This window comes from Symphodus melops, assembly GCF_947650265.1.
Source record: "Symphodus melops genome assembly, chromosome: 11".
Lineage (NCBI taxonomy): Eukaryota > Metazoa > Chordata > Actinopteri > Labriformes > Labridae > Symphodus > Symphodus melops.
Window position 1 is genome coordinate 10,431,186 of NC_136701.1, and position 14,150 is coordinate 10,445,335.

General features: G+C 39.7%; 1 protein-coding gene across 1 annotated transcript; it reads left to right on the forward strand.

Annotated features, from left to right (window-relative positions):
* Positions 1 to 3,077: 3,077 nt before the first annotated feature.
* Positions 3,078 to 14,150, forward strand: nufip2 (nuclear FMR1 interacting protein 2). The gene is made up of 5 exons (XM_079356622.1): positions 3,078 to 3,690; positions 6,016 to 7,713; positions 8,406 to 8,438; positions 9,162 to 13,179; positions 13,214 to 14,150. Exons 1-4 carry the CDS (start codon positions 3,540 to 3,542, stop codon positions 9,212 to 9,214), a joined length of 1,935 nt encoding a protein of 644 aa, XP_079212748.1. The 5' UTR covers positions 3,078 to 3,539; the 3' UTR covers positions 9,215 to 13,179; positions 13,214 to 14,150.

Sequence of the window (14,150 nt, forward strand, 5' to 3'; positions counted from 1 at the left end):
TACATGACATTACTAATAAGGTTTCTTCATAAGCTTAAAATAAAGGATTTCATTATTTCCTCAGTGACATGAATATTGAACATATTATGCATCAGTTAAATAATGTTGATCTCTCCGCTAGCAGCCCTTTCTGTCAAAATTAAACAAATAGATCAATCATTTTGCCCAAAGAATTGGAGTAGAAACAGTCCAGAGATTTTTAAAAGTCACTTGACACTTGACTTGAGTCGCATGAATCGCACTAAACTGAAAATAGTATCTCTTGTTTTTTGGTATTTCTTGCATCCACCTGGCCAGTCGTTGTTTAAATGCTGTTTCAGTTCTGCCTAGAGATTTCTATTCACATTCTACATCCCTTTTCACAAGAATAACAGGATTTTATGTCAAATAAAGTATTCTTTGGGTTTAACCCTATAGTGGTGTATTATACCAATCAGTTCCCATTCACATTCAAATTAACAAAATTGACTATAATAGCATTTAATAGCATATATCATCAAAACTGTTTCATGCAGTTTGCTTGACTCCTGAATGGTTGTTGTATGACCCCACGTTACACAAGGAGACTAAATTTGTTTGAATATTTTTTGGGGTTGGACAGATATGTATCCATGAAATATTTTGTTGGTGAAAATAAAGTAGAGTGTTAATTTGATTGACTGAAACGTAGTGCATCATTTCTTATGTATACAGCACTTAAAAATTTTCATTTTAACATTGAACTTGTGGTAATATGATGCATCTTTAATTTGTATGCAAGTGTTACATAAAAACATCAGCTTATTTGAACAATCATTTAAAGTAAAAGTAAAAGAAAGAAAAGCTGACTGAGGCTTCTCTCAAATATTGGGCCTTAAAAGGGTGTACATATACAATTGTAGGAATGTGTAAAAATCTGTGCGTGTGTGTGTGGTTTCTGAAAGGAATAAACAAGAGAAAACATATACAAAGTGTTAAACTAATTGGCATAGTCCAAAATATCATGCTTAGCATTAGAAGTAAGGCTAGAAAGGTGCACTAAACAATCAAAATTAAGTATTCAAATTAAGCAGAGGCTCATCACGAACTAGAAACCATAGCTGCACCAACACACGTCTTAAGGGTCAATATTAACATAAAGGGTTATGCAATTAACTCTACAATTATGAGGTAGCTGGCCTTTTCAACAAGAAGATACACAAGCAAATGCAGAAGTATCTCATCAGCAATGAGTTAGTTTTGATTCAGTCAAGATTCAGTTCTGTTGACACATGCATCCATAGAAACCTAGTCTCAATTTAAAAATAAACCTCATAAAATTAGGATTGCAATATACATTTTTTATTTGAAAAAAGATAGCCGTCACATATATAATATAGGAGCAAATCTGCATACAGCAGCACAAGGAGACTGTAAGACACAGATTGACTCTTTCTTGAAATGGTAGTCAAGATGCAGCGAGATACTTGATGTTGAGATTTATACATATAGAGTAAATCATATTTGTTAACATAACTGTTCCATATTAATGAGTGTGGGGTTTATATAGTTACTAGAGGCAGAAATGAGAGAGAGGTCTGCACACTGTTCAGCTCCCAATGGCAATTAAGGCTGCCAAATTGCCACTGGGAGCTGAACAGTGTGCTGACCTGAGATGAGAACATTTCTTGTCGTGCCCCTGTATGGATTTTTACTGGATGCGCTTCAACTAGTTTTCTCTTTTTAAAGTTACTGAAGGGGTGATAACGTTGTTAAACACAATTTCCTTTTTTTCTTGAAAAAGTATTCCTTCCGTGACATCAAATTCGTCTATTGTTTCACTTTGAGCTTAAACAGATAGAGATTCAATGATGTCTATTCTGGTAACAAAATAGATTAACCCTGAAAAACAAATGACTTCAGTTTGGCTTAACCTCTTGTGATGTAGTGTGCATATTCTGAGAATATGTATCTCTATAAATAACCACAAGAGGGCGCTGTGTGCTACTATATGTCACATGTGAGTAATATTGCACCATAACTCACCACATGCCTTCATTCTTCATTTTCATGCTCATGTAGGTCATTCCAGATGTGTTTTTTCACCACCTTATTTGCCTCTATGTAGGTTTATTCTCTGATTGGCCCAATGCCCAACCGAACTGTAGTATTGCTTAATATGTAAATTATGTCATCTGAAACATTGCAGTATGAGGAACTCTACTTTAGACTCAGTATAAGGAGAGGATATCCTCATATATGGTATTGACTTTTACATTTATAATTACTCAATAAATCACAATAGAAATCTAACTTAATGTGAGGAAGACAGGCCAACAAAGCACTCTTCTTCTACAACGTACTTTATTGAAATGTGAAACCTCTAATAGGACAATTAATGTGATGTTTCTACATTTTGTGTGAATTCTTTCAGACTACACAAAAGTCCTCATAAACAGCAACAGCAAGCAGTCATTCATTGTGAGTAAGCAGTTATAATCCCTCGTCATATTTCAGTAGAGTTGTTTGACTTGTTAAAAGCAGGCATTGAGACCGATCCACAAATGAATCAAGGAGATTTTACTCACATTATATTGTCAAAAAAAATGGTGGAAAAAAATGTAAAAGTATCAAGGATATTTTTTTCAATAGCATGGGAACATTTTATTTAAAGGTAACTTAATCTTTTGATCATAGACAAATAGGTCTATTAAGGTATCAATCAGCTGATTCCAAAAACAATGAATAAATCTTATGTTCTATATGTCGAACCTTTCTAATGATTGCATGTATCTTGGATGTGGTCAAATTAAACTCAAATTGAATAGTAAACCTTTTTGTATAATGCAGGAGGCATGGCAGTAGTTGTGTAAGCTATTTGAGATAGATATTAAAGCAAGCTTTGGTATAAACATGTAGGTATGCAAAAGAAGGTGGAAGACGTAAAATGTGCACATACATTAAGATTAAAGGAGACTTTTAATATTAATCTAGTAGTAAAGTAGGCACATTAAGCTCTCTGCCAGAAATAAGGAGTATGATACTGGATATGACGCTCACACTTTATGTTTTTTTCCTTCCACAAGAGTTAAAATACAAAAACGGGAAACTTTTGCGACAGGGGGAATGACAAAAGCAACAAGTTTCCATTTTGGGATTGGGGTACGTCTCCCATGGATGGACCCTCCACTAAAGTGTCCACTTTGGCTGGAGACGTGGCAGCGCCTCTGGACATATGATTTTAATTCATAGACGAACCCCACCCCATTATTGCCCCACTAAGCCTTTTTTTTTTTTTTTTTTAATATCACTTCTTCTTCTTCTTCGTTATTTGATCTCCAGTGACACTCCAAACATCTTCCGAAAATATTGCAGAGTCCTGCGAAATATTTTTTTCTGCATAACTCAGCACGAATAGTAGACATATGGACTTCAGTGACAGTGGCCACCCAAAACAGTGCCATTTTTAGACGTTTACTGCTGACGTTTACAGAGGCTTCAAATAGCTTCCGTTTCACTCTGGTAGTGATTGGGACTGACTGTGAGTGAGCTAACAAGTCCGACACTAACTCTACACTTCAATGGAGGAACAGCCCAAAGACCGGGCACAAGACAGACAGTATCAGCACCACGGAGAGGACAGGAGCTCTAATCAACATACGAATACGTGTCTAAAAAATGATCAGAGCCACTTCCAGCGCCAGCATCAGGAAACGCAGACGAAGAAAACAGGTCGGGCCATCCAAAAAAAAAAGTCAGCTAACGCTTGCTAGCCTTAGTCAGCTAATGTCAGCGAGCCAACTAGCATCTGCTAACTAACGATAACTCCATTTAGCCTGCTAGCGAGCTGTATTTATTTGAGCTAAACTCTGTAGCTCGGTATATGATTAAATAATGTTTCTCTCGGTGAGTACTGAAGTAGTCAGACCAGCAGTGAGCTGTTGTTGGACCCAGTGAAGTGAGCTAGCTGACAGGCTAGCTGACAGTGACAGTTGTCGCAGGTTTGACATGTCGGGGATTGACCTTGTGCGCCACTTTCACCACACACTCCTCTTTAGCAAACCTAGCGAAACGATTTCATAGAAACCAGCTCCTTTTACTATGTCATATCTGATTCATTTGTGTATGCAATGGCGTCTCTCCTTCGACAGTAGACGACGCTTTATCCATGTCGGCATGTCCTGTGTCTAGTTTAGGAAAACGAGCCGGCTCCACTGGAATGTTCTGAGCTCCCATTTCCTGTCGGCCATATTGTCATATCACTGCGAGCTAACTGCTACATATATCGGGCTTCTTTTTTCTGTACGACCTCGATCATTTGTCAAGCAGGCATGTCGATGTCGTCTTTTTGCCCGAGCAAGTCATTTGTGTTGTTTTGACTGCATCTCATAGTTGAGTCGACTGTTAAGTTGAAGTCGGGGCGTGTTATCTCCAGCAGGTTGATATAAGCTAACGCTAGCTGCCTCTCTGACAGGCCTGTTGCATGTTGTGAAGTCAACTCCCTTATTACCACTTCTTCACAAAACATAATGTGAGCCATCGACCCGTCGTTTCATAGTGGATATGTCAACATGTTTAGAGAGAGGCAGTATGTGCTTTGCCCACAGACATTAAGGGGGGAGGGGGGCAGACCCACGTTGACACAGCAGACCCCCCCCCATGCTTGTGTGCAGAGTAAAGATCCATTTGTTCTTCAAAGAAAGTCTTAACATATGTAATTAATGTTGAACAGCCTTACATCATCAAGTATAATATACATGTACAGCAGTTATACATAACCTATGCAGTACTGTGAGCAGCCAGTTGATCATACACTCATACACGATATATATGTTCCTAATAACAATGACTGTTGTCCTGATTTATTAGAGAAAGTTAATTATGAGCAAAATAAAAACGTTTTCATCCATTTCTTGCTGCATGTTTGGTTTGCATGTGAAAAACATCTGTTAAATTCTTTGTGGTTGGAAAAATACAAGCAACGTACAAACAGATTTGTTCAGCTTTTTTCAGGTTTTGTGGCATAACGTGCTCAATATACCAAATATTAGCGATGGGTGCTAGTACTCGAGTACTCGCCGCTGACTCCATTATTCGAGTAATATTTTGTTACTCGCGCACCTGTGCAAGCGCTGCTTTTAGCTCATACAGCGTTACTCGTGTGACCCAGCTTGTTTTCCCCTCAATGAAGCAAGGAAAATAATGAACGGGATACAAACCTATGATTTCTTCGACTACGGCTTCAGCTTTTTAGTACACACACACACACACACACACACACACACACACACACACACACACACACACACACACACACACACACAAGCCAACAATAACAATAGGCAGCTACGGCAACTCTCCATGAACATATTACACAAAAAAACAAATGCAGAACTGTCTGCTACACCTGTGAAAAGTCAGTCAAGAAAACTGGTGACGCAAACGATGGAGTGTTCAGTGCAAGATTTGTGGCATTAAAATTGCATACCATAGAAATACATGCGCTTAAAACACACTTGACAGAAAACAGGCAGTCTCTCATCGCGCCATTTGTTAGCCCTGTTCGCATGTACGTTGTTAGCCTGCTAATTACCAAAACAGAAACTGGAGATATGCTCCCATTAAGTTTTATTGAAGAAGTCTTCAGAGAGCTGATGATGTTTGTCGAGCTGGAGTACAAGCTACCATCACAGAGAACAACTACGAGGTTATTAGAGTGTTAAGCAACACAGTATGGAGTCCATATATGCTGCTGCTGTGATATGACATTCGCTTTATGTTATTGGCTATTTATCTTTAAATATTAAATGTTCATGTCATTTTACAGACGAAAAGTCGACAAGTCCAGTCAGGGAGGTCCGTGTCCGACACAAGTTTTTTTTTTTGCGATTTAAAAAACAAACAAAAAAAAGTACTCACAGCAAGGATTCACTATCAACTTTCTTGCATTCATTTCTCTGCAGTTAGCTTTTGTTTAAGTAGAAGAAGAGAAACAGGTTAACATATATTTAAGGCTTTTATGTTTTCTCTTTCAACTAATTTTGTTTCCTCTTTCAGGCTATAAGAAAGTAAACATCAGCGAGGAGGAGGGGGACAAGAATCTACATCTGTCTGATACTGTTGGTATGTCGTATCCCCCCAACAGCAATGGTAACAGACACACAAGTTATACAAATGTGAAGCAGAGGTCGTCACAAAAGCTGTACACAACTGTTCCAAAAGTGAGCAGCAAAGGACTGGACCACAAAAAGAATATGGACCTGAAAAATGAGAAGGACAAGGCTCTGGAATTTAATCATCACGAGGGCCAACCCTTGGATAAGAAAGGCTCTGTGTTGCTTCAGAATGGCGTCGTAAACTGTGGCTTAATAACAAATGGTTATTCTAGCAAGGACAATGATGGCAGCGGCTCTGAAGGTGGATACACTACTCCGAAAAAACGCAAGGCCAGATGCAACAACACCAAGAACTCTGATAATGTAATAAGAGAAAAGGAGAAAGAAATGCAGCCGGGCAACACTACGCAGGATTCTGGGGGTTTTCATCTCGAGACAGTCGAGAAGGGAGTAACTTCCAGACTTGATGGTTTCAAAGCCGCCAATAAAGTAGAAGCTCAGTCCTCAGCTCGGCGGACTGCTGCCTCGGAGGCTTCGATGAGCGAATCTCAGAGGAAAAACTCTGATGGCAAAACTGTTGGCACCTTTGGCAAAAAGACTGAGGACAGGCACAAAGCTAAGCTTTCCTCACCTTCAAAAGAAGACTCATGGACTTTGTTCAAGCCCCCTCCAGTATTTCCTGTGGACAATAGCAGTGCTAAAATTGTTCCCAAGATCAGTTATGCAAGTAAAGTAAAAGAAAACCTCAACAAAGTAGCTCAAGGTGGAGGAGAGACACTGCCTCCTCCTGTTAGACTGTCACAGGTCCCTATGTCTGCTATGAAAACGATCACCTCAGCTAGCTTTACTAATGGCCCTGTTTCTGGAAATGGAAACGGCTGCCCATCAGTGGGTACCTTCTTCGCTCCTGCTGCTAGTAGTATTCCACCAGCCCCATCTATCCCAAGTGGCGAGAATGTAGCATCTCCTTTGGAAAGTAACTGTAGCTCTGCGATTAGTCCTGTGGATGGAGAAGCATTCGATCTTAGAAAGTGTGCTCTTTTAATTTACCCTTTAAATATGCAACCTGTGCTCCCTAGTGCTCGTCACCTCGACCCGCCCGCTGCTCAGACAAATCAGAAAGCTTTGGGAGATATCTTCCAGAATCAGTGGGGGCTTTCCTTCATCAATGAGCCCAACTTGGGGGCAGAGGGGGGGAGTGGCCCACAGGTGCCCACAGAGGACAAATCTACTGTGGTCCCACTTCAAAGCGAGGGTCAGGCTGGTACAGCCAAAGCTGCCCAGCCTTGCTTTGATGTTAGCCCATCTTTCTTGGAGCCTGGCACTTTGGCTCAGGACCCAGAGAAAAGGACTTGTGCCCCTTGCAATGTGTCTAATGTTTGTTCTCCTGCTTGTGTGATGAGCCAGGAGGAAAACAAGCTGCCGCCATGTGGCCAGGAAAAGGCTAAAGTTGAGGGTAAGGGTGCAGGTTCTTCTGGGTTGGCCCCCAGTAAAGACAACGGTGCTAAGCCTGCACAGGGCCAGCTAACCACTCTGTTGTTTGGCTCATCGAAAGAGCCAGTCCACCCTAAAGACTTTGGCAGAAGGTGTAGCTTGGGATCCTTCGATGTTAAAGCTGCTGTCACTTATCACACTAAAGGTAACTTTACCTATCTTTTCTTTTTCTATTCTTTGTCCAGCAATGTACTGCCCTCGGTGCTTTGATACCACCAGTTGTTATGGGTGACACCAGTGAGGTTTAAAATACAGATAAATTACAGCCTGTGACTCATAATCTAACTGCTGCTGCTGCTTCCTTTATTCTACAAGGTTTGCTTTGCAAAAATCCACAATTGAGAAATCTGAATGATGAACAGTTAAGGTATATACAAGCCTCTGTGAAAAAGGGTCTTGTATGATTGATTTCGCCCCATGTCTCTGCATTTAATAGCTCCCAGGGTAAGAACATAGGTAGATGTCTTGATTATTGATTAAGTGGAGCTCTGGTTTTCCTGTGGGGTGTAAAGTAAACAGAGATGATGACATAAGATTGCAAATGAGTGATTATCTGCAGAATCATTTCCTGTAAAGCATTCCTTGCGAGCATGGTCTACTCAAAAACACACAATGAAAAATAACATATGCAGTGTTTATTACAGAAGGTAAAAGTGACTGTGTGCAGTGTGTCAAAGTTGAGTTTGGGTTTATCACGTTAAGCAACATAAAGTCTCAGGAGATTTGGATTAGCCAAATGTATGTTTCGGTATGACTTAATAAGTCAGCGTGGCCTTTGAAAATGTGCTGACCAATCAGTGTAGATGTGAAACTAATGTGTTGTTTTCTTCCTTACAGAAATGGAATCCATTTTTAACTTGCAAAAACAAGGTACAGTAAACGTTTTGGTCTGGGACATTCCTGAAATTTTATTAGAAATGTTTTGTGCGTTAATAATTATAATGCTTTTAGTAACTGAAGACGTAAGTGTGCTGAGTGAACGGTTACATCTAAAGATGGATATCTGGTCTATGTCTGGAGAGAGGATTATTCTGAGTTCAGCTGTGTTCCTTCAGATCAATTATTATTATCTTATTATTATTAGTATGAATAAAACTCGGCTCCAGTTGTGGTGTATGGCACCTGAAGAACTGCACACACGTACAAACACGCACATGCCTCTGGAGGACTGATTGCTGTATATCATGGACTACTATCACATAACAGCGAACACTTATTTGTGGCCATATTTGTTTGATCACCAAACAGTGGAAACATAAGCATCCTGTACGGCTCACCAGCTGAGAGTGTGAGGCATACTGCCGGTGTACGATCCTCTGGTACTGCAGCCGTGCCAGCTGGCAAGCGGAAAAACAGCAATCGTATCAGAAAGGCCGTGGATATCCACACAAACAACAAGTTCAGGAATGTTTGAGGCTATGTTGGCAAAACATTCAACCTCTTATCTATAATGAAACCCAGCCATAAAGTGAAGATTTATGTGCATTGAAAAACATTGTTGGGGTATTCTGACCTGTGAAAGAACATCTCATGAGTCTGTTGCATGTGTGACATCTGACCCCTGCACCCTTTTTTCTCCCTTTTGTCCCGTAGATCCAAAAAGAGTAGTGGTTTATGATGAGACCAAGGATGGACCTGATCAGTGAGGCAGATGGTCTTCAGTACTTACCGTCTTCTCCTCTGGGTGCTGCGGTTATCTACCTTGGAAATCATAAACCCCTGTGGGACAGATAAAGTGACAACTGTGAAAACATTGATAGTATAGCATGGCAGATTTTCCTTGGAGTCGTCGGTGGAATAACGGACGCTCCTCTTGGGGCATCAGACACACGTGCACACACACACTCTGGAGGGATGGTAAAGGGATTGATTGGTGCCTCCAACATGTTAAACTTTCAAACTTTGGAGCTGTGATTGTCCCTTGTCATTGCTCTCTAGAATGATCTTTCAAGTTCAACAAAGGAAGGTGTCATGGATTGCGCCTCTCTAAGCCTTTATCCTGTTGAACTGCCGAGGCCGTCAGTCTGACTTTGGGATGCCTCAGTCTTTTTTTTTTTTTCCATCATGCATTCAAATGAGTTCATTGTAGATGCATTAGACGTTATACATACGCGTGTGTGCAAGCTTGAATTCATCCTGGAGGAAAGGAGAGCACACTGTGCAAAGAATGCCTTGAAGTCGTGGACTAAAGTGGAAGCTCGTAGGTGAGGTCCCATCCAGGGAGGGAGAACCTTGTCTTAAATCCTTTAGGGGGAAATCAGAGCCCTCAATTTCAGCCCGTTTTTTCTTTATACCGTTTTGTCAGACTTAACATGGTGGGTGCTCCTCTGCACTGCAGTTGTGAGCCCAGAGCACAGGTACAGAAGTGCCCCATCTGAAGGAAAGCGATGCCCCTTCATTTCATCCTTTTATCACAGGTGCGCTAAAGATTTCAAAATCAGGTCTCTGCTGAAGGCAAAACCTTTTAATGTCAAAGCTTTTCATACATTTCATGCACATTGAGGAGAGGTCAGTGGAAGCTATTTTCCTAAATTCAGATTCATACACTCTAATACATGAATCATGACTTTAGGTACTATGTGACTTTTTTTTTTTTTTTTTTTTTCCCGCAAGATAACCAACAAGGTCTTTCTGCGTTTTGTTCAATTTGTTTAGCAGCAAGACTCAGGACGTTCATACAGATTATTTTGCCTGCATTTGTCTGTAAAAGCACTTCCTCTGATCAAAGGAATGTGTGTCGCGTTTTACAGCTCAGATTTAGATTACTGTCTCAGCGTCGGGTCTTTACTTCTCCGTCTTGTGTCATTGTATTTCCTGCATGTTTACTCGTGGGAATGAACGAGACCGAGGTCGCGCTTCATTGCCATGCAAAGATAACAGCAACACAACAAAAAAAAAAAGAATTGCAATACTAATCTAGGTCCCCCCCCCCCCCGACTAGCCACTTTTGTCGAAACTGTTGAAATGTGAAGATGAGTTGTACGTTTATGTTTTTACTGTGGATAACATTTAACATTTTGCAAAGCAGTGTGCAATAACACCGTGTGATCCATACGTTGTGTGAGAGAGAAAATTTAAAAAAGGGTTATATGGAGCTACAAAATCATCACCCAAGATGCTGGTGTGACCTGCAGCTCATTTGTTTGTTCAGAAGAAGTTTTAAGGTGCATTATCAGTTAGTTTTACACTTCTTCTTTTTTTTTTTAAGCGCAAAAGAGCTCGTACTGAAAGATCTAATTAAGTCTAGAGAGCCCAAAATTAACTTCAACTGCTAACTGGCCATTAGTGACATCCCTTTTCATCACCAACTCCAAATCAGAATCAAGTGTTCAACCTAATGAAGGAGCTGTCCAGGTTTCTTTTCTCTCGATGATATGATTTGGTTAATGTGTGGATTAATAGCACTTTATGTAAACTAATTGCTTTTATCTTTTAATTGCTAGAGAGAGATCTATATGTACTGACAAGAAATACTCCTCGAAAGAATGGCTCTGGGCTGTTACTTTTCAGAAAATAAATAAATACAGAATTATTAAATGTAACTCAGGTAGTGTTGATAAAGCCATGACTATGTTCAATATTGTTTTGCCAAATGTCCCTTGTCCTGTCGAGTTGAATCGGGAGTTGTTGAATTGGAGTCCTATTATATAGAGTCTCATGTGATTACTATGGCAACGAAACTCCAAATGACTTACTGGTGAGGGAACCGTCACGGCATGCAAGGTGCTGTCATTGATCATGTTGAGCTCTTAATATGTAAGTTTCCCTTTTATTCTCCCCCGGTCCTCCAAAAAAGCACATTGCTCCATGTTTTAGTCAACGAGACTGATATATTCTTAGCGTCTTTGATGGCTGATTTTCGCGTCTTCGCGTGCTCACAGTGAAGCACCTCTCGCTTTATTATTGCTCTTTCTGTCGGGCTGAGCTGTGTTTCAAGTATACTCCTCTCCGCTGCGTCCTGATTAGACGGCACTGCAGAAAGTCGTAACTGCAGCCCCGACATTTAACTTCCATGACTGATCGCAGTCAGCCCTCTGTTATTTAAACATGCTTAGTTTTGGCTTCCGTTGTACAGCGTGTGATGGATGAGTGCGTTATCAGATGCTGCCCTCTGATAAAGAACAAATGTGTCTGACGGTGAGGCGAGTGTGTTCAAGGAGATATCACCTGTTAGCTTTTAGACTTTTTTTGTTTGTTTTTGTGAAAATTAATATTTAATCTGTCATAACAAAAATGTAACAAAACAGTCTTTTTTTTTTGTTTGAGTGTTGCCCTTAATCAATACACAAAGTGACATAATCTCATTAACAATGCCAAATTGATCAGTCAGCGGCGATGCATCTTCGAGGCTGTTAAATGTTAAACAGGGTGATTCAATGGAGCTGTATGCGTTACTGTAGTCTTATGACCTTTTGAAGATATTTGAACTCCCTTCCTCCCAAGGGAATGCTTTTATCAAGCACTTATTACAGCAAAAAGGCTAAGTGGAATATGCATCTTTAAAGATAGAACTTTTATTAGCATTGTAGCCTGCATACCAAAAACAGGTTCTTGAAGCTGCCTAGATGGTTCGTCAGTAATCAGAGGGGGAGAGGGAGGGAGGGAGGGAGGGAGGGGGTGCAATTGAGTGACTGACTGTTAGTGTGTTGAGATAGAAACACCTGATCATGTGGAGTTTTTTTTATATATATATATATTTCCACCTCCTCAGGATGTGCAATCACCTCAATGATGCTAAAGCAGGCTTCCAGGTTTGCAAGTTTGGCCTCGTCATTCTGTTGGTGTGTGTGCGTGTGTGTGTGTGGTGAGTTCTTCCTATTATATGCAAGTTCCTCATATATTTCAACCACACCCCTCCCCTCGCTGCCCTCCTGTTGTTTCATGTTTGGTGCCTGTGTGGGGGAAGAAAAAGAAAAGAAAAAAAAAAAAAAGTACTTTTACAGCAATTTTGATTGTTTAAAATCTGCTTCTAGCATATATCTGTGCCATTTATTTCTTTGTTTTTGTAACATTTTGCAAGGCTGTTCAAGTTCTAATCCTAATTTCTTCTTTGAAGCAACATGGACGCCGCTGGAAGCAATGAGCAATTTGTATGAGTCGTGTAGGGTTTGAAATATTTCATGGCTTGTGCTCAGATGTGTGTGACCTAAAGCCAAAATCAGTTTGAATGGGACAGACGACATCTGCTTGCTGGTGTGTGAACTCATGGCTGTTCAGTGTTGAGTTAATGTAGCACATAATTGATTTGATTTAACAAATTGATGTTTTAACACGTTTTAAAGACATTTTCTTTCTTTGTTTTTTTTTTTTTTTTTTTTTTTTTTTAAAAGTTTGAGTATTACCTAATTTATCTGTAGATGCACACGTAGGATGAGACTAAAAGGAATAAATGAAACCTAAAATCACAATGTCTCATTTTTGTTGAGTTTGAGATGACTCGAGTTACTGATCAAAGTTGATGTAGACCCCAGTAACACCCACGTTCATACATTTTCTGTTACTCTTCCAGCTGATTTGATGCACGTTTTTTTTTTTTTTTTTTTAAATTCATTTCTTCAGGTAGTTGTCGGAGCATCCCAGAGTTCATTTTACTCTTTTGTTTTTTTTTTTTGTTGTTTTTTTTTGTTTTGTTTTTTTGTTTGTAGTGATCATGTAGTGAGGGGAGTAAAGAATAACATGCTGTTCAAGCTTTTCTCGCCAAAGGTACGCTACTCAGATATTCAGCTACTAACTGGCAAACGCACAGAAAGACGAGGGGTGGTGGGGGGTTTTGATGATGTCATAACCAGCTCTGTGACATCGTGCTGGACTTGGAGCGCCTCTTAAAGTGAAGAGGAGTCACTACTGTAGCAGCTGAATGTCACTTTGAGGGTGTTATTTAACAGTGTGATGGAGGAGAGATCTTACAAACAAAATACCGAAAGTGCTGCCTCTTCATCCACTAATAAGTCGTCTGTAATGGGAAATGCTGGACATCGTGTTTGTGCTCTTACTTAAAAACTGTCTCACTTAAATTGCCTCTAGTGGAAAATGTTTTAATTTTGGGGGCTTTTAGTTTGTTTTCTTAAATGTTACCTGACAGATACAGAGGTCAAGACCCCTCAGTAAAGTAAAGTAACCAAGAGCAACATGTCTTTAAAGGACTGAGTCATGAAAAGAGGGGAATCTGTTGTGCTGAGTCATTTTTCTGTTTTGTATCTCTGTCAACTAAAATGGCTGTCGTGCTTGTTTATTTTATCTTTTGTCTGCTCCTCCTCTTCTCACTTCTGCATCTTTAGCCCCCCCCCCCCTAAAAAAATGAAATAATAATAAAAATAAAAAGAGGCAATAGTGTTTGTTTCTCAAATGTCTTACAGGTTGACATTTACATTTTGAAGTGAGGAGTCTGCTTTATTTAATTATTGTTTGAATTTAACAAAAGTGTCACATTAAAATGTTCTTTTTTAAAAAAAAGCATGATAATAACCCTCAATTTCCAAACAATGTAATGGAGTCCATTTAAAAAAAAAAAAAAAAGAATAAAAAAAACCTCCAGTGTTCACAATTTTAGTTTCCATTAAAATGTCAAATTTCATGAAGAAA

Bases quoted from the DNA above. Each gene is read 5' to 3' on its own strand.
- nufip2 (XM_079356622.1), top strand. From the start codon at position 3,540: ATGGAGGAACAGCCCAAAGACCGGGCACAAGACAGACAGTATCAGCAC. The intron at 3,691-6,015 runs GTCGGGCCATCC...TTCCTCTTTCAG, and splicing joins AACGCAGACGAAGAAAACAG to GCTATAAGAAAGTAAACATC. The intron at 8,439-9,161 runs GTACAGTAAACG...TTTGTCCCGTAG, and splicing joins TTTTAACTTGCAAAAACAAG to ATCCAAAAAGAGTAGTGGTT.